At 52.7% G+C, this 23,269-nt stretch overlaps 1 protein-coding gene across 1 annotated transcript; it reads right to left on the bottom strand.

Moving 5' to 3' along the window:
- Positions 1-20,580: 20,580 nt before the first annotated feature.
- PDXP (pyridoxal phosphatase) lies at positions 20,581-23,025 on the bottom strand. The gene is made up of 2 exons (XM_055712032.1): positions 22,364-23,025; positions 20,581-22,073 (listed from the first exon to the last, which is right to left on the bottom strand). The coding sequence occupies exons 1-2, from the start codon at positions 22,938-22,940 to the stop codon at positions 21,748-21,750; spliced, it is 903 nt and encodes a 300-aa protein (XP_055568007.1). The 5' UTR covers positions 22,941-23,025; the 3' UTR covers positions 20,581-21,747.
- Positions 23,026-23,269: the final 244 nt, after the last annotated feature.

The following is a 23,269-nucleotide window of genomic DNA, read 5'->3' as shown; positions in this document are numbered from 1 at the left end:
GGGCTGTTCCCTTTCAAGAAATGTTGGATGGGGAAGGGAAATGTGTAGGTATTTGCTCACTTAGAGCTGGAGATGGGAGAGGTCAGAGGTAGTTCTGTGTCTCCTGCAGCGTTTCTGGCAGCTGGGCATTGTAACCCAGCCTTAGCAGCCACCGGCACCTTGAGTCATGCCAGTCCAGGGACCTTCCTCTAAATGCTGCTGTGAAGATTAAAAGACCAGCTCACGGATAGCAGGTGATAATGAGGGAGGTGATACCATCCCAGAGGCGACACTAAAAAGGCTGTTCATGTCAAGGAAATTCAGCCTTCAGACTTGAGGCTACCTCAGGCAGCCTGTGTTTGTCTGATGGAAGTCCAGATGCTTCTGCTGGCATTCAGGGAGCTTTGAGTTAAATGGCGTTAGCACAACAGGCAGGGGGGTCAGAGGTGCTTGCCTGTTATTTTCAGGAGCAATGTGGTAAAGGAAGAACCACTGTGGGCTGAGAAGGGCAGACCCAGGCTGGCTAGAGCTGGCAATCCTCACTTGCTCTCATCTCATTCCTTATCAGTGTGCAATGGGCCAGCCAGCTAGGGGATGTGCTAGCAGGTTATCGACCCATCTGGTCTGCAAAGGATGGAGATAAGGATGGTGAGGACAGATCACAGCAGACTTTGGAGACATGGGCTTCTCCCTCTATGTGGGAACTGAGCAGTGGCTTTGCCTCCACCCTTCCAGCTAGGCTATTCCTCACCAGGAGAGCCCTCCTGCATCACATTGCAAAACCTTACTTTGTTTTAGAGAGAGAGACACTGATCCGCATCGTACCTTGAGAAGCAAAAGACCTTCTTTGCCCACTCCCCAAAGGGAGTGACTGGACCTGATTCTGTTGCTGCAAACAGTGCCCTTGGCCATGCCAAACTCCTAGTCAAAGGGTGCCGCAAGTGTGGAGAAGGGAGTAAGGTCTGTGGGATTTTTCTTCAACAGTGCCTCATCTATGGTTATGAGGGTGAGGCAGGTGGTGTTTGCATCTGCACCTGCTTTCTCCAAACTGTGATTGTGTGTCCTGGACAAGATGGGGCCAGGAGAAGGGAGTGTAAGAAGAGCCAGCTGACACGACAAATTCACAGCCAGCACATGTTTGCAAGGCCAGAAATCACAGCAAAGACTCCATGAAGCATGTCCTATGCTAGTAGTTAGGCATCCCGCTCGGATCCTGACCCCGCACACCTCCACTGTGCCCTGTGCTTTAGAGACAACCTGAATCCTGGGAGTGACTTGTTGCTCTCTTTCTAGCCTTTCCTTGCACAATGTCCCCATCTGCTCACTCCTCCTTGGAAAGTGCAAATTGCTCTTGTACAGTGAGCAATCCCAGACAGCTCTCAAAGAACTGCTGCCGCCTGTGGGGGCTGAGCTCATCCCCTGATGCTGGCTGCAAGCCGTAGTTCCCGTAGAAGGGAACAGACACCCCCATCTGTAGCTAGGCCTGCCCATGGCCTTCACTGTAGCTCTTCTTCTAGGGCCTCAGCTTTCTTCCTGCACTCTCCTTAACACCCAAAGAGCCTGTGCTGATGTCTCCATGCTGAGATGGCATGGTTTCTTGAGCTCCCAGTTTTCCTCATGGACATCCCCACCCCTCCCAACCTCCAAGCTGTAATTCATCTTAGGCTGAATAGGGGAATATGATTGTTAAGAGTGAATTTCATCATTGTGAGTAGCTTTGATTTAGAGCCTGCCTTCTGGTCTAGCTGATAGGCACTGTATGTCCCAGCATACCTGGACTGGTCCTGCATGCATGAAGAAGGTCCAGCTACTGCAAATTGTGGGATTAAGTTGAACTTCTGGGCTGAGCTGTTGGGTGGCTTTAACCAAGGTGGTTTGGCAGCCAACAAAGAAGTAGTCCAGTCAGGCAAGTGTCTGAAGCAAAAGAGGGAAGATCTGCCCCCAAATCTGCTTGTGAGGTGTGCAGTGATAGATGGGGCATCCCGAATCATGCATGACCTTGGAGGACTGGGAAAGGGCCTGGCTGAAAAGCCCGTGGACTACGTGACCAGAGTCCACCTGTATACATTGCTCTCCAGCTGGCAAAAGCCTGTTTCGGCTGCAATTACTCCAGTGGTTTGCAACATCTTTCCACTGGGAAAGCATCCTCTTACCTGTTCAGCCACTTTGTGTTATGTGGGCTGTGGTATTTTAAATTCAGGATTAGGTGCACTAAACTCAGATTTATTATCTTGCGGACACAGAGCTTCCATCAGGAATGAGCCACAGCAGGATCTCCCAAGCTTTGCCTGCTGAAACATTTCCAACCACATCCAATTTCCTGGATTAGGAGCCGTCTGTGAGGCTCCGGCTCCTGCTGACTCCAGAATCTCTGCTTTCATTAAATTAGTATGGAAATATGTTCCCCGGTGGTGAAGATAATCCTGCAAATGTTATCAAAGGGTACCTGGACAAGGTGATTTACCTGGGCGAGCCTGAGGTTACAGCTTGGGGAAGCGGGAATGACTCCTGCTCACGCTAATGACACCGGGATGTGTTAGACACACCTCGAAGTACATCCCAGGAGCTCCCCAAATCTGTGCTCGCCACCTCCTCCCCTGCACCTTTGTCTGCTCACATTGGGCTCCATCTCGCCTCTGGAGCGTAAACCATCCCCAGGCAAAGCCAGTGGGCTTTGCAGTGGTTGACAGGGAAGGGAGTACTCCTGGTCCACCAGCTGGGATGGTATTCCTGTGGCTGCAGGACCAGCACAGCATCCTGGCTCGGAGGGCAGAAAGAGAGCTGGGTGCTGGGTCGCAGCCATGAGCAGCACAGATCAGCCTGTGTAAACCCATGGAGACCGTTGGCCCAAGCCATTCAAGTTCCCTTCCAGCATGCAAGAACAGCAAGAAGCCACCCACTGATACGGGCTAGCTCGTCCGCCTGGGTGATAGGAAAGAGGACTCCTTGCCTGACAGTGCTAGAAATACTGACAGCACAGCAAAAATGTGCCAAGCCTTTGACTAACTTGGATGTGAAGGTTCCTGACTGAGGCAGGAGCAGTGGAGTTAGCAGATCTTTAATCCCAGCCAGGCGGTGACTGGTCAGGAAGGCTTCAGGCCATTTGCATGTCACTTTAAGGGCACTTGGTCCAGGGCAGAACAGCAAAAGCAAATTAAGGAGGGGTGGCCTGATGCTTTAGGAAAGCATGTTCTTGGTTTTGACACAGAGAGGGTGCTTGCAATGACACAGCCGGGAACGTTGCTGCACGTACAGTATTTCCAAGAGCTGAAAATACAGGTTAAGAAAAGCCTTGCAGGCCAGGCAGTCACTGCTGACCCAGAGTGGGACAGTGATCCAGGGGCAGCTGGAAAGTGCTGAATGGAGTAAGGCTCAAGTTCTCCTGTAGGCAAAGTACAATTAGGAACCTTGTACAACTCTGCCACACAGTTTGAAACTGATATTTTTCTTACTTAAAGAAAATGGGAAATCAACTTCTGACTGGCAGCATAAAACCCTTCCAATTTTCTTTAAATAAATCAAGTTGAATAAGTAGAAAAAAGGAATAAGTGGAAGTGAAAATGAGCTGGGGTGCAGCATGAGTTGTTCAGACTGCAGGGACTAAAGGCAAGGCTTCAGACCTAACCTTCAAGAAATTACGTTTCAAAAGCAAAGCTACGTGCTCAGCAAATGCAGCAAATGCTGACTACAGAGGGGAAAACGTTCCCACCACTTTGTTTGGATGTCAGCTAATGGCTTCCAGAGGGCCTGCAACATAAGCCTGGTGCCAGCGCTGCTGGAGAGAAAGGGAATATTGTGCTAATATGTAATGCTAAGGAATACTCCTGGGCTGCTGGTTAGTGCTGAGAGTTCAAGGGCAAGGAAATGCAGCTCCATGCAGCAGGGTCAGATGTTTCGGCACTGACGTGCTGGAGCAGGAGAGCTGCAGGCTATCAATTGACTGTGGCCATCAGCTCTGCACTGCTGTAATACCCAAATTGGTGTCCTTACAGTGCTTTAGAAACCTGCAATTTATTGAGCCTATTTCAAGCCTAGAAATGACCTGCTGGGGCATATTCCTTGTCTCGGGTTGATGTCTGTTAAAGTAACTTTTGAGACGTGCTGGGCAGAGGTTTGTTTGCTGTACTTAATATGCAAACTGTAAGTGGATGCTGTGTTTGAACATGTTACAGTAACCTAGATGCTGGTTTCAGCTCTTCCAAGAAACAGTGCTCAGGAGAAGTATGTTTGTGGAATACAGGCACATTATCCTGCAACACCCTTGAGACTGAAACTCAGCTGCATGCTATTTTTCAGTGAGTGATGTGTATAAAATACAATGTGGAATGATAATCCTGAAGAAAAAATGTTGCCTTGAATAGGCTTTGCTGGCAGGAATGACCAAGATGCCTGAAAACACCCTTTCTTTTGTGCATGCAAAGTGGTACCTAGGATGTGATCCGTGATATTAGTCTCCACCCATGACAGAAATGGCATCAGAGCTGCTTGGGAGGTGGGAGGTGAGGCAGGCAGGGAGCCTGGAGCACATCAGGTTTTTCTTACTGACATGTACCCTGTATCTCATGCTTGGAAAGATTCCAAAGCACATGGGACCACAAGTCATCAGCACAGTTGAGCTGAAGCCAAGGCAGCCAAAAGGGCAACTTGGCCTTTCCAAGGGGCAACGGGGCCCTGCCAGGTAGTAAGAGCTGGAGAAAAGAGCATTTGCCTTGGGCAGACATGCAACTGCCCTCCCTCGGGGTCCTGCAGGTGGCACAGCTCATCATTCCCCAACAGGGATGCATCCTCCCAACAGAGGCGGCACCCCAAAGCCACTGCAAGTCTCCTCTGCTGCTTGGCTGGGGGCCTCTCAACCCCCCAAAACTCCCTTGCGGGTTTCAGTAGCCTGTGCCATCCCTAACTTGGTGCACCAAACAGGCAGTACTGAGCCCTATTAGACAGCTGCTGCCTGCCACCCTACAGCCATCTGGAACAATTACCCTCTTGCTAGTAAGCTGTCTGCTATCTACTGGGATCAGCTGCTGAAATGGGAGGGCGTTTTGGCAGGGCTTGGCACCCTCCCTTCCCTGAGGCTGGTACTATTTGGGGAGAGAAAGCACAGGGTGCTTCTCTCCGATGCTATCACAGTTTAGAGGCAGTGGAAAGCACTGGGATGCATCATCCCCTGCAACACTGTTGGTTCCCACCCACTTGCAAGGAGGCCCAGGCACCCTCTGGGGCTGGTGGCCACAAGCATGTCAGCGCTGTGGTGAGGCTGTGTCACTCTTTCAGGAGTTTTTGCAAACAGATCTCTCAGAGGAAGCCCTTTGCAGAGCCATCTCTACTGCTGCCAGCAAGCACGTCCATCCATCACCGTGTCCCACACAAGGGACTTGCTCTTCGTTACCTCTGGCTTCTCCATCTTCCTCTGCTCCCAGGCAGAGACAAGGTGCTGAAGCCCCCCACTGACACCAAAGCCTGCCTGCAGGAAAAGCCAGCTTTCCGCAGTCAGCCCAGTCCAGGTGTCAACTGTCCACATCTCATGGCAAAAGATAGTGTTATCCCAAATCTTCTATCAATAGGATTCACACTTGGGACCTCCTTGGTGCCCTCCTACAGATCCAGAGCTGGAGCACGTTCACAACAGTAGCTGGTGGGGTGCTAATACAGGCCATTTTGTCAGGAGCACAAGTTCACACTTCCCCAGCACTGGCAGCACAGATTTACTTTCCCTCTCCTTCTACTGCCTTCTACTCCAGGGCTGCTCTCCTCAGCCTTTCCCAAACAAAGGACCATCTCATTTTTCTGGAGGAAAGCCAAGGACCAGCTCACATCCCAGAAGAACTAGGCAGCTTGCAAGAAGAGAGGGAAGTATGTTGATGCCCTTAGCACTGCAATAAACAACATGGCTTTGTCCTATGGGATCATAGTCTTGCTCTTGTTATGATGGATGTTGAGGCTGAGCACTGACAGACTCTTGACTTTGGCCAGAGGGGCAGACCTTGATATGCCAGCTGACTGCCCAGCCATGTGCATGGGTGGGTTTTTTTCCTGTGGGACAGCTTTGAGGATTTTATGAAACAGTTTTGGCCCATGGGCTACTGGTTGAGAGAAGTTTTGGTAGGGAATAGGGTCACAGATGGGGATAAGGGTTGATTAGACTTAGTATCAGCTTCTGTTTGGCCCCTTTGCAGCAGGAGCCTTGGGGAAGAGGGATGGATATTCACTTGCAGCACCTGTGTCCCAGGGATTTGGTGGCAAGTGCTGCTCACATGAGCATGAAGCCTGCTTTTCTCTCCCAGCATAGAAGGTAAGGGAGAGTCCGTCAGCCACCCTTTATAAGCCATAGGGCAGTCAGTCTGTGGGGCATGCATCGTGGAGCAGGTCCGTGTTGTCTGTTCATCCACAGCAAGTTCATCAGACACACCGTGAGGCCAAGGGTCGCCGCACTGGCAGGAAGCTTGGCCCTTGCACCCTGGGGTGCTGACCCTTGAGACTTCTCCAGAGCTGGGAAAGGCTTTAATGCATTTAGCTTCTTTCTTGGCAAAAGCAAAGTAAATGACTGCAAGGGAGTGCAGCCCATGAGGAGAGGGCAGAAGGCACTGCCTGAGGATGGGGTAAGGCACTGGGAACATCTCTGTGGACATGACAAGACAGAAGCATCAAGGAGCAGAAGTGGGGCCCCTGCAAAGCTCCCTCCTGAACAGAGGGGCATTTATCACTTCCCCTTGGCTCCAGCTACTGATGGTGGTTACCCAACAGGGTTACTAAATCTGTCTGACTTCCCCTCCCACCCCAGACCCCAGGCTGGTGACAACGTTTCAGAGGTCACACAGATATGGTTTGCGTGGTGTCCCCCGTAGCCCTGGCTCCACAGGGCTTGCTCACGCCTGTTCACCCTCACCCTGGAGGCCTGTGGCCTTAAGTCCTACTGTCTAAATATTTTTTTGTGCAGGGTGGATTAGCTTCAAAAGCCCTGGACATCTGAGAGGTACTGGCCTCCAGGCCCTTGAACGTTTACTCCAGAAGCAGGCAACAGCCAGGTTCTGTCATTTCCATTCCTACCAAAGCAAACAAGGAAAACCAGGGATGTTCTGCTGGCCTCTGCACTGGCTAAATTTAGTGAGACAGGTTCAAGCTGTAATATAGTGCACATCCTCCCATTCAAAGGGAAGATGGGGAGATGAGAGTAGTCCCCAGATTAAGCTCATGATAAGGAGGTAACCTCAGAGGGAAAGCAATGTCCTTACAGGGTCTGCTGTTGCATAAACTTGCCCTGAGAGGGACAGGCCCTTTGCAGGACCCAGCCCTAAGCCAAGCTCTGGGTGAGGCATCCCTCAGTCTGGGCCAGGTGACTATCCTGGGCTTGTTTCGCTGGCTCTGCTGCCCGAAAGCTCCTGGAAGGAGCAACCTGAGGGCCAATGTTGGGTGCAGATGTCAAGATGGAGCAGCATGAGCTTGGTGCTGGGCAGCCCCAAGAGAAGGCCACTTGTTTAAAGCTCAGTTTTGGCACCCCATGGGGTGCCTTCCAGCCCAGGGGCACATGGAAAGATCCAGAAACAAGAGGCTTCCCTACATACCCCTTGGTGAGTGCCAGGCTGGTGTCTGTTCAGGGTAAGATCTGTCAGGGATGAAAGTCTCCCAGGGAAGCAGGCATCAGCCTTGACTTTCCTGGAGAGAAACAAGCAGGGGGCAAAGACCCAGCCCTCCCCAAATGCACCCCTTCTTAACAATAGCACTGTCAGCAAGGACTTGTGCTGCATGGCAGGACTCCCCTGTGGCCCTCGGGGACTTATCTAGCCCCTGACGAGGCGCAGGGAGACATGCCATTCTGACAGTCCTTCCTGCTTTGGAAACAAAGGCGCTTGTCTTTCTTTGTGGTGGTCTGTTTATCTGGGGGAAAGGGAAGGAAAAACAGCAGAACAGGGCCTTGTCCCACTTGGTGCTTTATTTGGCTGCCCTGGGGATGCAAGCTCAGCTTCGTGGACAGGGAAGGTTTTACCTGCTAAGCAAGTCGAGGAGGACTTGTGCCCACGAGCAGGGATAAGTGGTGCAGGAGGCAAAAGTGTGGCTGGGAGAAGGACCCATCCAGGCTGGTGGGTCAGGGCAGCTGGGGGCCAGCCCTACAAGTGGACAGAACTTCTCCAGCTGTGGTTTGAGTCCAAGGAGGGTGGCCAAAAACACAAGCAGCCTGCCAAAAACAGCGAAGGCACTCAGCCCTCCTTAGCTGGCTCCCCAGTGATGAGAAGAGGTTACCCCACTTGGCCCAGATGCCCACCCCACCTTCCCTAGGGATTGGTCCTGTCTCCAAATGGCCCTGCCAGTCTCTTGGCTTGGCTGCCACAGAGGAAACAGGGCTGCTGCTTCCCTTCTCCGCCTCCTCCTCCTTCTGCTGTGGGAGGACTGCCCAACACTCCCAGCTGGTGGGCGAAAGCACTCCTGAACTTGCTCGGCAGGTAAAACCTTCCCTCCCTGTGAAGTTTCTCCCTGTGTTTATGACTGTCTGTCTCTGAGCCAAGGATGCCTTTTTGGCAGCTCCAAGAGTGGGCCCGGCTGGGTGCGGAACACTGTTTTTCTCCAGGATTTTATTACTTGCTTCGTTTCTCAGGGTGTCTCAGTTGGCCTTCCTTCAGACTCTTCATCACTTCATCACTATCCACTCTCTTTCTTCCCCCACCCTGCATGGACCCCACGTGTGGCAGGGAAACCACAGGTGGCACCTGGCACCTCCCAGAAATCTCTTTGGACAAAACATCCACTACTTAGCCTTGCTACAACTTCCATATAGACTGAACCATGCAGCATCCTGGTGATGTGGCCAGTGGGTTGGGGAGGAGATGGAGACTCATGCAGGACCTCTGCAGTTGCTGTGTTCCCATCCCCTTCTGCTCTCTGGCTGTGCTGGGAGCCTATCACACCAGTGCCAACACTATCTCTTGCTGGGCAATGGGGCTGAGGCCCCCTCCCCCGGTGCCATGCTGCATAGCCACGTGTCCTGGGATACCTGTTCCCTGTCCCTCTGCCTCAGGATTACTGCTTGCCTGCAGGGACCCCTCAGGGCAAGGGAGTGGGTTGACCTCCCTGGGCCCAGGCAGGACCCTTCAAGGAGCACCACCAAGACCAGCACATCCGTCCTTGCTGCTCAGACCCTCCAAGCACAGCTCTGGAGCTGAATCAGAGAGAAAGAAGCAGGGAGCCCAGGGCTGATGTTCATCTCCAGATGCCTGGGGCAGCCCTCTGGCTAGGTAGGGTGCCATGCTAGAGGGATCTGGTCTCACCAAACACCAGCCTTCATCTCTTCTTGCATTATGCAATGTCCATGAGGCTGAAGCTTCCTGAAAAATACCTCCTCAAGTTCCCAAGACCAGCCAGGGAAGCCCTGTGAGCTTGTAGTAGCCTGGACTGAAAGGATCTTTAGATATTGGAAGCTGTTAAGGGATTTGCAAAGGTGCAAGATGGCAAGAGGATAGGAATCGACAGCAGCTGTTCTTGCTTTAGGGCAAGAGTCTGTGTTTTGGGAACAGCAAACCTGTTGCTTCTGAGCCCTGCCTGTATTGTGGCTGGAGCAAGGTCAGGATCAGTGCTGACACTGATTCCTTCAATGCAATGGGGTTGGAAAGGGTGGCTTCAGGGTTGTCAAACCCTTGGCCAGGGGAAAGGCAGGCCAGGTTGCTGCAATCACTTGGTTAGGCTGGATGCTAGCTGCATGGGGCCATGAGATGCTAGAGGAGCAGCTGTCAGGTGTCTCTGCCCATCTGCTCCCAAAGCTCCCCTGGACTCTTGGGCACATAAAGGGGTTTGGGATGAAGGCTAGAAGGTGGCTTGCCGTGCCTATAAGGCTGATGGCTGTCATTTGAAGGAGATGGCTTGTAGAAAGATTTTATCTTCCCAGAGAGCAATGGTTAATGCTCAGAAGCCAGCACACCCTATGTTTCGGGACACAGGAACAGCGGACAAGGAAGCGTCACTTAGCTCTGGAGAAAAAGGTCAGTGGAAGATTGGGATGAAACCTTGTCCCCAGAACCAGGGTCTCCTCCTTCCAACCTAATAATAAGGCCCTAGTCAAGTGAAGGTAGTTCCAAACTGTCTGTACAGCTCTGCAGTGAAGCCCAGGGCACGGGGCCAGCCAGAACAGCCCTGCCAGAGGAAACCGAACCCCCACACACACATACCCACTCTTGGAGATCACAGGGTTGCTGTGGTTTTTGTCAGGCCAGCCTCAAAAAAGCTAGCCTCAACCTTCTTGAAAGCAAGCAACAAGTGAAAAGCATGACTGGCCAAAGCTGGTGGGCTGCAGCTGCCCAGGGGATGCTCTTGAGGACTGGCCCTGGATGCTGACCAGATCGATGGCTGCTGGATGCTGACCAGATCCACCAAGTCGCCATTTCCCCTTCAGAAAATGGGCACTCCCCTGCTGCAGAAAGGTCAGGCCGTGCCTAGCATGGAGCTGCATCTTAGTCTGGTTGTGGGTCAGATGGTTTTACCTCTCAGAGTGAAACTGAGATGCTTGGCTCTGTGCTGCTATTCTCAGAAGCAGATGAAGATGCTCAGCTTCTGTTGCAAGCTGGTCATCCTTTTTGGAGGCTGGAGGGTGGCTGCTGGGTCAGAGTGATACTCCCCATGGGGAAATGGGACACTTTCTGAGAAATGCAGGATCATGGCAATCAGCATGCCAGCAGAACACTCTGCGTAGGGATGAGAGCTGCTGGAGATAGGGTGGCCCAGTTTGCTGACTACGTACTCAGCCTTTTTGGGGGAGACTCACAAATGGCTCAGAAAAGTTTGCTGCTTTGGATTTTTTGGCCTGGCATGGGTCTGCCCAAGGCAGAACACCACCGCCGCGTGTTTGCAGGGCCTCCCTCTGTCCTGAGTGCCCAGAGAAGGACGTCTCAGCTCAGCCCTGCAGAGCCCCAGCACTGTGCCAGGGTATGGGTACATGCGGTGGGCAGGGTTCAATCCCAGGGGAAGGCAGAAAGCAGGACACGCACTACAGTTCACAGCCAATCTTATCTTTATTTTTTTAACTTTCTGTGGGTGTTTCTAAAGATGAGATATTCTGTGGTCCCTCTGAGAGGCTGAAAAATGAAATGTGCTGCTTTTCTTTCTTTCTTACTGCAATGTTGGTCAGTCTTCTGAGTTGTGCGCTCACACTTTCGTGAGCACCATGACATCCACTAAGAATCACCCAGCCCTGTAATACCATGGACCAGGCCACAGCAGCACGAGCAGAGCTGGTGGGAACTCAGGGTTAGGTGTGTGGCACAAGAGGTAAAGTCAGAGTTGGCCTGGACAGAAGAGGTAAGGATGGTGGGTGAGCAAGCAGTGCCTTGGGGATAAGAACAGGGGTCCTGTGACCTCTTAAGGCATCTCCTCCCTGGGCGATGTACCATACTGCACTGCCTCTGCCAAGCTGAGGGAGGAGGATACTCAGGGCATGCCAACACCCACCACTCTTTTTCGGTAGTCACAGCACCGGCCCCAGCTCTGGGCCCCCCATCACCTCTCAGAGCAATTTCAAGTAGATATTTTGCAGAGTGCTGGCAGGCCAGCCATTATCACAGCAAAACGGGGTGTCTGGAAGAAACCCTGTCTCTCCCCAGCACCTTGCGAAGATGGCTCCCCAGGCTCCCAGTGCTCCTAGCTTCTTAACACCACACCAGCTGCAGATGGATCAAGTCCCTAGCCTTCTCCATCTGCAACCAGGACAAGCACTGACAGGCCCCCGCTCCCCAGCACACCTTCACCCAGCCAGTGTGTTTCAGGTCTGCCTGCAGAGAAGCCGAGAGCTCCCTCTCCGTATTGCACTGGGTTGCCCAGCCCAGCTTTGCTGCCAGCTGTGCCTGCAGGCTGTCTGACTGCATCTCTGGCTCTCCTGGGCCTGGGCTGGCTGGGCACGCCATGGTGGCAAACCTTGCTGGTGTGGCAGCTGCCCTGCTCCAGCTGAGCGTCTGTGGCCTCCTGTGGTTGAAACATCACCCCTTGAGGGAAAACCAGCTGGGCACCAGTGAATGAACTGAGCTGAAGGTGAGGACTGCCATTACAACAGCAAGGCTGCCTATGTGCAGCTTCCCAGCATTGTGCAACCACAATCCAAGGTGCTCTCCTTCCCCCTACCTGGCCAGAAGAAGAATCACTGCCTGGCTGCACTGTGAAATCTGGCTGCTCACCCAGCCTGCATCAATAACTTCCCTCCACATGGATCTGAAAATGAGTACCACACGTGGATTTGGGATTGCTGCACCCCTCAGAAGGGGTTGCAGATGGCTCGTTGTGGATGGCCCTTTTCCCCATCCCACTGCTCCAGACTTCAGGCCTGATTCATAGAGATTTAGGCACCTGAAACTGCTGCTAAGGGCTTTACAGCAGTGCCTGAACAGATTAGGTCTTCCTTCCCTGGGACTTGGGTAGACAAAAAAATGTGCTACAGGCCTGGAAAATAGAAAATTGGATTCTTGTAGCAGTGCAGCCAATGGAGCAGTGAGCAGCGTGTCTGGCATTCATCAAGGGATGATGAAGAGCTGCATAAGACAACTATTGAAGGGAGGATGTTGTGCAGACTGGAAAGCATACATCTATAGCATTGAAACTATAGGATGTAGATGGAGGGCATGGTCCCACTAAGAGCAACTGAAAGCATTACAGAAGATGCCAAGCAACAGCGTGGTGCAGCCCAGCACAGAAGGAGCTGATTAAGCGTGCACAAAAGGGAGCCGTGACTTGGATGCAGAATGCAAGGCTGTCGGCCTCATTGTGCACCGTTTGCTCTCCAGGACACAGCCTTGTACTCACCAGCAACCAGGCTCTCTGGAGCAGAGACATGTGCGTGACCAAGTCACTGCCGACTGGAGCTGTGGGGGGAGGTGAGGATGAGCTGTGATGAGAAACAGCTCTGGAGCAAGCACTGCAGCCGCAGGGTGGCTGGCTGCACCCAGGGTTCCAGCAATAGTTAGGGGCCCTGCAGTGTCAACAACGGCTGGTGAAAGAAGCTGACAGCCAAAGAACAGCCAAAATTGTCTGTGGTGATAAATCTGGCTTTTCAGCTCTCAGGAAGGGGGCTTGTTCAACAACTCAGAGGAACACAAGTTTTGAATGTGTGAAGGGACAGGGCTTCACACTCTTTTCCCAGCTAACCACCATTTATCAACCCATACTTCTGTGAGTGAGCTCACATCGGTCAGGATGACACCCCAGACCATGCCATCTTGCTCTCCAGCCTTCAGCTGTTCAACCCTGCCTGGCACAGCTTTCTCCCTTGTGGTGAAAGCATCATGTCGCTGAGCATCTGACTAATGTGAAAATAGCTGAGTTTTTTGCAGTACCAGCTTATGTTGGCTTTGCAGACCTATGGCTCAACTCTGATGTGGAACCTCCACTCCTTCCCTCCTACTGAGACAGACAGGCAGACAGGAAAGCTCAGGCAACACCGAAAGTGAAGACTGCTGGAAAGCAATTTCAGCTGCATTTCTTTCTATCCAGTTGCAGTTTTCCCTTTTACAATGCCTAGCACTAAGGCCTTAAGCTATCACCCAGCTGTGTGTTAAAGGACAGGGTAACAACTGGTCTTAATGGGGTGGATGTCACAGCTCACACTTGGTTTGTAGAAGGAACTGATGGGCAGTGGAGCCCCTGGTGGTTGCAATAGAAAGGGAAAAGGAAAGAGAATATTTTACATGAATATTATGAAATGAAAGGAAAATCTGGTGTCAATTCACTCCAGCCAGCATAATGGGAAGACAAGGTAAAAGCCTGCTACTTCTACATTTATTTTCAGCTTGGAGAACAACAGCCCAGGAGATGGGAGAATGACGGCCCTAGACAGATGACTTACTAGAGATGTCTAATTTACTTATTACACCTGGCACAGCACCCAAGTTCAAGAGACGAGGAGCAGATAAGGATGATCTTCTGCAGGTGCCTTACTCTTCTGCATTGCAGAACATTGCCAGGGCAGGAGGAGGAAATATGGGTACTGGACAGGATGCCTCCATGTTGCTGAGCTCAGTGGTTTGCTGGCAGAGTCTCAGGGTAACTCACAGACTCCTTTTCCAGGGAGCTGTATCACTTCCTAAGTCACTACAGGGATAAGACAGATTTTCCTGCTGCTGTTTGTGTCCCATTGCTGGAGATGCTGCTCTGGAAAGCTTACAGCACATCTAAAGTAGTAGTGTCAGAGTTTTGTATTGCATCAGCAAGCAGCACCAGGGGGGCCTGCCTCAGATCCTGCCATTTAAAAGATGTTCCAGCCAGGACCATGTGCTACTTGCAACGACCAGCCACCTACATCTCTGGACTGACTTGAGGAACAAGTGTGCTCCAGTAGGAAGGACTGTTTTACTGCCACTGGGTCATTGACAAGTGACCTTTGGGATGAGGAAGGCCACTTCTGTAGAGAGTTCTCCTGAGCATTCTTAACATCAGGCTGCCTGAACAGATAACTGAGAAGAAAGCAGCTCAAAAACCTGCACCAAGAGGTCGATTTCCAGCAACATTGGCTCAAGGGCATTCAGAGTTGCTTGCGGCCAAACAGGAGACAAACAGTATGAGATTGCTTAATGACACAGGTCCTTTCGCTCCTGAAATTGTTGAGGGAAGGCAACTAATGGGACTGTGGTGGATTACAAGGCAGTGAGCATCAGGAAGCTCAGCCTAAACACAGCCTATGCTCTCCACTGAAGGAGTATGGCCACCCTATCTCATGAGGTGTGTCAATCTCCAGGTTACCAAGGCTGTGGCAGGCACACTGTCTCCTAGTTGTACCGGCATTCTGAATGGGAGCATATTGCCATTCTTCACACCTCCACCCCCAAACTTTGTGACTGCCCCTATTTGGGGCTGGCACTGCTCCACGCTGCTCCTCGGCTCTGCTCAAACTTAGCTGAACCAACAGCTTCCAGGCATTAGACCAGAGAAGGACACCAAGTCAGGTGTCTGTTTTGTGAGGAAGGGGCACCTTGCCAGGGCCACAATCATTGTTGTCCTGGCAGGTGGGAAATCTCATCTACAGCCCGCGAAGACTCAATTTCCTCTAGCATCTGTGCTGCAAGGATAAAGTACTTAACTTGAACATCGGCAGCTGTAGTACAACAGCAGAGTGCACCTGGAGGAAACAGAAAACCGTATCTGAGTTGTTTCAGGTTACTTTAAACAAGTCAAGTAGGGAAGCAATTCCTGCCCCCAAATTTTAACCAGGTACCACTTTCTGCGCAGCTTTGGTGGGAATCAGCCTAGGAGTTCAGCAAGGGCTGGTGAGCAGAAAGGTTGGCACAGGGCTTGGGGCAACACAATGGCCACCAGTGTCCATTTAGAGGACAGGTTTCTCTCACCCATAACAAGTGAAGAGAGCACCTCAGTGCTCAGCAATATCCTGTTTACAGAATGGAAACTGCTAGCTGCTGCAGCTGCACATCTAGCAGGCTAAATCACGGGGCAGAACAACCTGGATCATGGCAGGCAGCTGCCCTGTGATCTCTGAATGTTTCTAGCATCATGTCTCCCTTGTCTCCATGCTGAAGGCTTGCAGAGCTGACAGTGCTGTGCTGTGGTGGTATACTGAAGCTACATACAAAGACTGGTATAACTTTTAAGTTGGTGGAGTTCTTAATGGCTTTGAATTGCTCTCAGCAGGTTCAGCTGTTCAGTATCTCCCAGAGATTATACGGAGTGCCAAAATAGTTTGTCTGCCAGGAGTACTTCCAATACGGTACCTACACACAATTCCTAGGAAGGCAGAGTCCAACAACACAGCAACAGTTCCTGGATATGCATAGCTATGCAAGTCTCCTGGGCTGCCTGGTGAGTTTTCCAGGGTCAGAGTCTGTAAAGAAAACGAGGCAGCAATAAAGAAAGAAAATGTATAATGACACAGGGGTGGCAAAGGGGAAAAGCCCATATTATGGGGCAATGCCTTGCATAAGGAGTGAGGAAAGGGAAGCTGTGCTGCAAAGAGGGACTTCTACCCACACTGCTGCTGGAGGAAGAGCAAATGCTGGCTGCCTCCACAGGGCAGGCAGTAACAGGCTGCTGCTTCTCACCTTCTCCTCCTCCCTGCTCCAGCTGCTGCAGGACAGGGTGGCGCCTGAGCTGCCTGCCTTGGCAAAGGGGGACTCTCACATCAGGTTGAGCAAGTATCGAACAAGTTCCTAGGATCATGATCCTTTCTTGGCTCTGGAGGAACTTTCCCATGCAAAAAAACCTCCTCTGTCCTGCCAGTCCCAACACCTTCCAGATCCTCCCAGTTCTCTTACCATGTCATGTGGCTGAACACTTAACAACTTCCCAGCCAGGATGATTATTAGATCCTCATAATTAAAGGCATCTACTCACTGATCAACATCTTTGGGCCCATTTGTTGTCTTCCTGAATTGTCAGTTGCTTGACCAACTTGATAAATTTCTATGATGAAATGGCTTGCTAGGCAGATGAGGGGAAAGCAATGTACATTGTCTACTCTAACTTCAGTAAGGCCTTTGACACTGTCTCCCATAAGATCCTCATAGAGAAGCCAGTGGAAGTATGGGCTGGGTGAGGAAACAATGTGGTGGACTTAAAATTGGCTGGACAGCTGGGCCCAGAGGGTAGTGATCAGTGGCACAAAGTCTAACTGGAGGCCAGAAACTAGTGGTGCATCCCAGAGGTCAATACTGGGTCTGATCCTGTTTAGCATCTTCATTAATGATCTGGATTATGAGGCAGAGTATACCCTCAGCAAGTCTGCTGGTGACACAGAATGGGGAGGAGTGGATACACGGGAGAGTCGTGTTGCCATCCAGAGGGACCTTGACAGGCTGGAGAAATGGCTGGCAGGAACCTCATGAAGTTCAACAAGGAAAAGTGCAAAGTCCTGCACCTGGGAAGGAATAATCCCAGGTACCAGTAAATGCTGAGGACCACCCAGCTGGAAAGCACCTTGTTAGAAAAAGACCTGGGGTCCTGTTGGACACCAAGTTGAACATGAATCAGTGATGTGCCCTTGCAGTGAAGGATGCTAACAGTATCCTGTGCTGCCTGAGGACAAGTGTTGCCAGTAGGCTGGGGGAGGTGATACTTCCCCTCTACTCAGCTCTGGTGAGGCCACACCTGGAGTACTCTGTCCAGTTTTGGGCTCCCCAGTACAAGAGAGACAGGGACATACCGCAGAGTCCAGGGAAGTGTCACAAAAGTGATTAAGGGAGTGAAGCATCTGTTCTATGAGAAAAGGCTGAGAGTGCCGGGAGAAGAGAAGGCTTGGGGGGACCTTGTCAATGTGTATAAATACCTGAAGGGAGGCTGCAAAGAAGATGGAGGCAGAATGTTCTCAGTGGTGGCCAGCAACAGGATCGGAGGCAATGGCCACAAACTGAAACACAGGAGGTTCCCTCTGAACATCAGGAAACACTTTTTTACTGTGAGGGTGACTGAACACTGGCCCAGCTGCCCAGACAGATTGTGGAGTCTCCAGCCTTGGAGATGGTCAAAAACCATCTGGACACAGTCCTGGGTTGCTGGCGCAGGGAGCACCGCTTGAGCAGGGGGGTGGAGCAGATGACCTCCAGAGGTCCCTTCCAACCTCAACCATTATGTGATTCTGTGAAAGGGAAGAAAGCAGTATGCTTGAGAGGAAACATAGGAAGCACCTGTTAATATGGTGATCCCAGGAAAATGGGAGCATGATGAAGAACATTTCAAACCAGGGGACATCAGGTTGCCAAAGCCTCAGTGCCCTAGAAGCCAGGGTGGTGACAACAGTCTAGCCAGAGGTCACAAGGCAGTAGAGGAAAGCAGGAAAGCAGCAGATGGCCACGGAGGAGCACACACAGACTGCTTCCAGATTACGTGCCATTGAATCAAAAATGCCGCACACAAATGGGAGCAGTATAGCTTGGTCCACTCTGGCTCAAGGGATAGTTTCTTAGGGAATCAGGCTCACCTACTCACATATCTGACCTTTTTCCACATTGCCCCAAGCTCCCAAGAGCCCAGAGAGACTTCTTGCAGCTCTCTGCCTCCTCCACCTGCCCATGCCTAAGAATGGTTGGAGTCCAAGAGGCAAGATAAAGTTGCCTCTCCTGCAGCCAGGGAAACACAGGCATCCGTAGCCTCTCCCTGGGCCTTGCCTAGAGCAGGCGATGCTCAGCAGGTTGCTGCTTACATCATCCAGCCAGCAGTTGCCACAGTAACCACACTTACGGATGAAGGATGCGAGGTTCCTGGGGTAACAGAATGATAGCCACCTGCCTGGGTGTTGTCTCTATTGCACAGCAGGAAAGGACGAAGCAGTTTTCTGAAGGTGAGAAAATAAATACCCTTCCCTACACTACAGCAAGCCAGCCTTCCCATCCACTCCACCCTCCATGTGCTGCCACAGCTCCACTTTCCACAGCCCTGTGCTCCCTGGCAACTGCACTGCTTCCCTGAACACTCAAGAAGAACTGCTTTAGACAAGAAGAAATCAGGCAAGAGCCATCACTTTTTTCAATTTCAACAGCAGATGTGCTCTGCAGCCCCACCAGACCTACTCCAGAGGGACCCAAAACCTAACCCCCACGAGGATCACAGACCCTTTAATGTCAGTAGTTGAACAGATCTCTGAAGGGCTCAGGTGGAGAACTCGCTGTCCTTCAGGGACCCTCCCAGTCTAGTTTTTGAATAAGATCTGTTCACGCTCACCTTCATTATGTGCAGGAGCAATAGTAGCAGAGGGAAGCCACAAAAAAACCAAAGCCTGGCAGACCTGAGGGACCCCTATAGTGCTGCTCTCATCCCCACTGAAAGCAAGAGCAGCCCTGTGGCTAGAGGCTGCGCTTACTCCTCTGCTTTCATTGCTGGCGAGAGAAAGCATTTACAGAACACAGGTCACTCCTGCCCATTGCCCTCAGCTACATGAAGAACCAAGGAAAGGCCAGGTAAAGCCTATTCCCCTTCTGCTTGAAGTCCACCTCTGCTTCACAGCAAAGCTCTCAGGGAGAGGAGCACCAGATCAAAAGACAGTTACATGGTTGTAAGCCATCGCCTCTGCTGAGCTCCGTTTTCAGCAGCAGCCACATGTAAAAGAAAACCTACTCTGCAAGCTCACCATTTGGGATCCAAAGAGCAAACTCTAAAGTCTCTTTGGACAGGGCCCAAACAGACCGTTAATGCTCCAATTATCTGCTGGATTCCCTTCTGTTTCCCGGTGTGGCAGCCTGGGAGATGACAGCCTCCAACCTCCCACCTGCTGGCTAGGAGAGCTGGAAAGGCCAGAGCAAAGGAGGCAGAGAGCACAGGAAGCGTTCGCCGTCAAAGCACCCTAGGAAAAAGGGAGCATCTCCTGGGGATGCTCTTGCTGTGCACTGTCTCCTCTGTACATGCATGTGTAACCAACACAGCCTACACAATTTGCAGCCGTACTGAGCATTCCCAGCTGTGGCCCCAAGTCACAACAGTGCTCCGAGTTTCAGCCCGATACAAGAACTGAGAGCCCTGAAAAATCCATCAGGGTCTGGGTATCTCTAGTTAGGCAGCTGGAGTTAGCAAACACATTAGGTCTTGATCTCGCACTGCTTGATGATGCAAGTGTTGGTCAGGCACTCATTAAGGGAGCACCAGTCCTCTGGCTATCTAATTGGAGACAGAACAGACAAAAGGGAGATTCATACAAAGGGGACCAATTAAGACAACAGGCAGTCTTCAGAGCGCTCTTTGGGTCTTGTTTTATTTTCGAGAGCTGTTTCCCCAAGTTTTGTTTTGTTTTTTTTTTGGGGGGGGGGGGCGGGAAGACACTCTGCACCTGGAATTATCTTAAGGCCAGCGTCACATCCAGTTCTGCCACATGAGCTGACGCAACACTAATTACACTGAGATCAGTTATTGAGCTGAACAGCTGATCTCTCAGGCAGGAGGTGTGATCCTTGGTTACCATCAACAGCTGTTAAAATGGTCTGACAGGCAAAGGGAAGGATTTGGCTCCAATACAATGAAGGGAGGCAAAGTACATTCAAGGGATTTCGAACTCTTGTTACCCCACCTGTTTTCTCCCTCCTGGCTGGGACCACAACCAAACCCAGGGGGAGGACTTGTGGCACAGCAAGCTAGTCTGGTGAAGGTCACTTCCAGGGATGCGGTGACACTCACCTCCCCTTCACTCAAAGCTAAGCATAGGTGAGAACGGTCACAGCAAAACCTGACCTAGGCATTTCTCAGCCCTCTGCAAGCTACATGCAGGTGACGGAGCTGGACACCGCTGCGCAGGGCCACATGGATCATTGGGATCCACCTGACTAGCAGAGGGCAGATTTCAGGCACGGCACAAGAAATCAGTTTCTCAGCAAGGAATCACTCATGCTGTGAAATATAAAGGCAGCTGGCAAAAAAAAAAAAAAAAAAAAAAATCACATCGCTCACTGCTTTAATTCACCTGGCTAGACCCTGTGCCCTATGCTATAGCCCCACCAGCCACCTCCATCCTCAATTCCAGTTATGAGACCCCAGTAAGAGACAGCAACAAACAGCAGCTCAAAGATCCACAAGATGTTGTCCACCCCTTTTGTCTACCCGGCAGCACCCCCTTGAGTGAGAAATGGTCTTGCCATGTCCCGATCTTCAAGGGCTGAAAGGTAGCTAGGCCATTTTCGTCTTGACCACGCCACAAGTGAAAAAAGGACTACATTTCCAGCCTACGCTCACACTTTATTATATACAGAGACACAGCGAGTGTAAGAACATCAACATGGGACGTGGACATTAAGGGAGGCCCAAAGGCACTGCCTCCTGTCCCCTTGGTGCAACCAGTCAGCATAGTTTATACAAATAATACAGTATTTCAACAATAAATAAATTTGATAAATAAGATCAGGAAATTAAAAAATGTAGAAAGACAAAGCAGCAAGGAATGATTTTGAGGGCTGTGACACATTCACAGCAGTGACAATACCACCAACACCTCACCTGCACACCAGCAGCTGGAACACAGACCCCCATCAGCCTTTTTCTCTCACCGTACTATGGTAAATTCCAACTGAGGACTGGGAACCAGGGAGTCATACAGTTCACTACTGTTGTGCCGTTGTGGTCTGGGAGCCCTCTCTCCTTCACAAGCCCCTTCAGAAAGGGTGCTTGAAAACCAGGTACAACAGCAGACCCGCTGTGCACAGTCACAGCTTGTCCGTTTGGCACAAAAATAACCCTCAAACCAGTCTCTTCCCTTTCTATAGTCCTTCAGATGGACACTGGCACAGTCATTAACTGAGCTGGGGCACGGGGTGGTGGCAGAAACATCTCTAAGGAACAGGGGAGAGAAGAGATGCCCTCATTCATGGTTCCAGAGCTCTGACACACTCCTTCCACATCCCCTGGTACTGATAGACTGGGTGGGTGACAACGTCAGCCAGTCCCCTGGCAAGGATGGCATTACCACAAGGACTGCAGCGATGCAGCTAAGAAGTCAAGAGTTACAAGTGAAGGGACAGCAGTAAAAGGCCGCCACTGGTTATCTAAGAGAAAAATAGTAAGACAGCCAGTCTCTAACCCTTGCAGGGGAAGAGGTGACACTGATTTGACCAATCCCTGTCACCCTCAAGGCCTCCAGCTCTCTCCCAGAGACACTGGCAGTTGGCATATTAGGGAGAGAAAGACCCTGTTCATCATGGATAGATCTCAGCAGAGACTACTTGAACCCTGCCCCTCCTGCCAACCTCCCCAGTTTTGCCCCCAAAGAAGGGCACTGGAATGTGAAGAAACTAGGATTTGAAGGAATAGGGCAGTGAGAGAGAAATGGGAACAGATGAAGATCTGGGATGGGGAACCTGACCCCTCTGCCCTCACACGTACAGACTGCTACTCATCCAGGCCCGGTATCAAGTCTGCAATGCTGTCCACATAGTAATTGGGCACCAGAGCCTTGGCAGCGGCGCTGTCGCTGGCCATGTAGGCCTGCGCCTCTTCCAGGCGGGAGACACCTGTCAGGGTGAGGATGGTGGAGAGGCCGCAGTTCTTGCCGAAGAGGATATCTGTCTCCAGGCGGTCTCCCACCATGAGGGTGCGAGATGGGTCGACACCAAAACGCTCTACGATGCAATCAAACATGTACGTGTTTGGTTTCCCCACCACCAGCGCCTTGCGGCCCGAAGCGGTTTCCACTGCGGCTGTGAGGCTGCCAGTCCCTGGAGGGGGGAAAGGAGGAGAAAAAGAAATAGCCACGGGCCAGCCAGCCGCGGGCAGCTCCGCTCCCCGGGTAGCCAGAGGACGAGCCAGCGGGGTGACGGCCAGCGGGGTGCTGGCAACGCGGCTTCGGGAGCCGGCTGGGATCGTGAGGGCAGCTCCGCCCGTCCTGACGCTCAGGGACCCGCCTCGCCTGGGCCTGGGACGGCGAACCCCAACCGAGGCCAACCCCGCCGCCGGCCTCGGCCCCCCGCACCCCCCGGGGCAGCAAGGGAGGGGAGCGCGGGCTCACCGGGGGTGCGCTGGCCGTCGCTGAGCGGGTGCCAGGGGTCGGGGTCGGTGGCCACCAGGAGGCACTGCGGGTCGCGCAGGTAGCCGCAGGCCTGCGCCAGCTTGGCGAAGGTGAACTGGTCGTCGTAGCCCACCAGGACGGCGCGCACCGGCTCGGCGGCGCCGGGGTCGCCCTCGCCCGCCAGGCGCAGGCCGGCGTCGCGCACCTCGCCGCGCAGCCCCTCGCCGCCCAGCACGAAGACGCGGCCGCCCCCGCTCCCGTTCCCCCCGCCGCCGAGGAGGCGCTGGCGGAGGAAGAGCGCGGAGCAGAGCGCGGAGCTGAAGACGTGCTCGGCACGGACGCCGCGGAAGCCGAGGCGGCTGAAGCGCCGCTCCAGCTCGGCCACGGAGCGGCGGCTGTTGTTGCTGACGAAGAGGGCGGCCTTGCCGCTGCGCCGCAGGCGCTCCAGCAGCTCGGGGGCGCCGGGGACGGCGCGCTCACCCGCCCACAGCACGCCGTCGCAGTCGAAGAGCAGCCCCTGCGCCGGGCCCAGCACCTCCCGCAGCCCCGCGCCGCTCAGCCGCCTGCAGCTCGCCATGCCGCCGCCGCTGCAGCCCGGCCGCCCGCCCGCCGGCCGGCTGGCCGCTGCGTCCCGCCCCGCCAATCACCGCCCCCCGCCCCACGCCGACCAACGGGAGACGGGCAGCTCGCCGAGCGGCAGCCGCGCTGCCCTGTGGCCCTCGAGGGGAAGGGGCGGGGCCGAGAGGCGGGAGGCCGGCTTCCGAAGTGGCAGCCGCGCCGCCCTGTTGGCTGCCGAGGGAGGCTGCGAGGAGGCGGGACGAAGCCTGAGCGCGCTTGCCGATTGGCTAAAGCCACTCTCCTCAGGCCCCTCCTCTCGCGGCTGAACGCGCAGTGGCAGGGCGTCCC

The sequence above is a fragment of the Falco cherrug genome, chromosome 5, assembly GCF_023634085.1.
Source record: "Falco cherrug isolate bFalChe1 chromosome 5, bFalChe1.pri, whole genome shotgun sequence".
Taxonomy (NCBI): Eukaryota; Metazoa; Chordata; class Aves; order Falconiformes; family Falconidae; genus Falco; species Falco cherrug.
The sequence above is the reverse complement of the archived record's forward strand: the minus strand, read 5'-3'. Positions and strand labels throughout refer to the sequence as shown.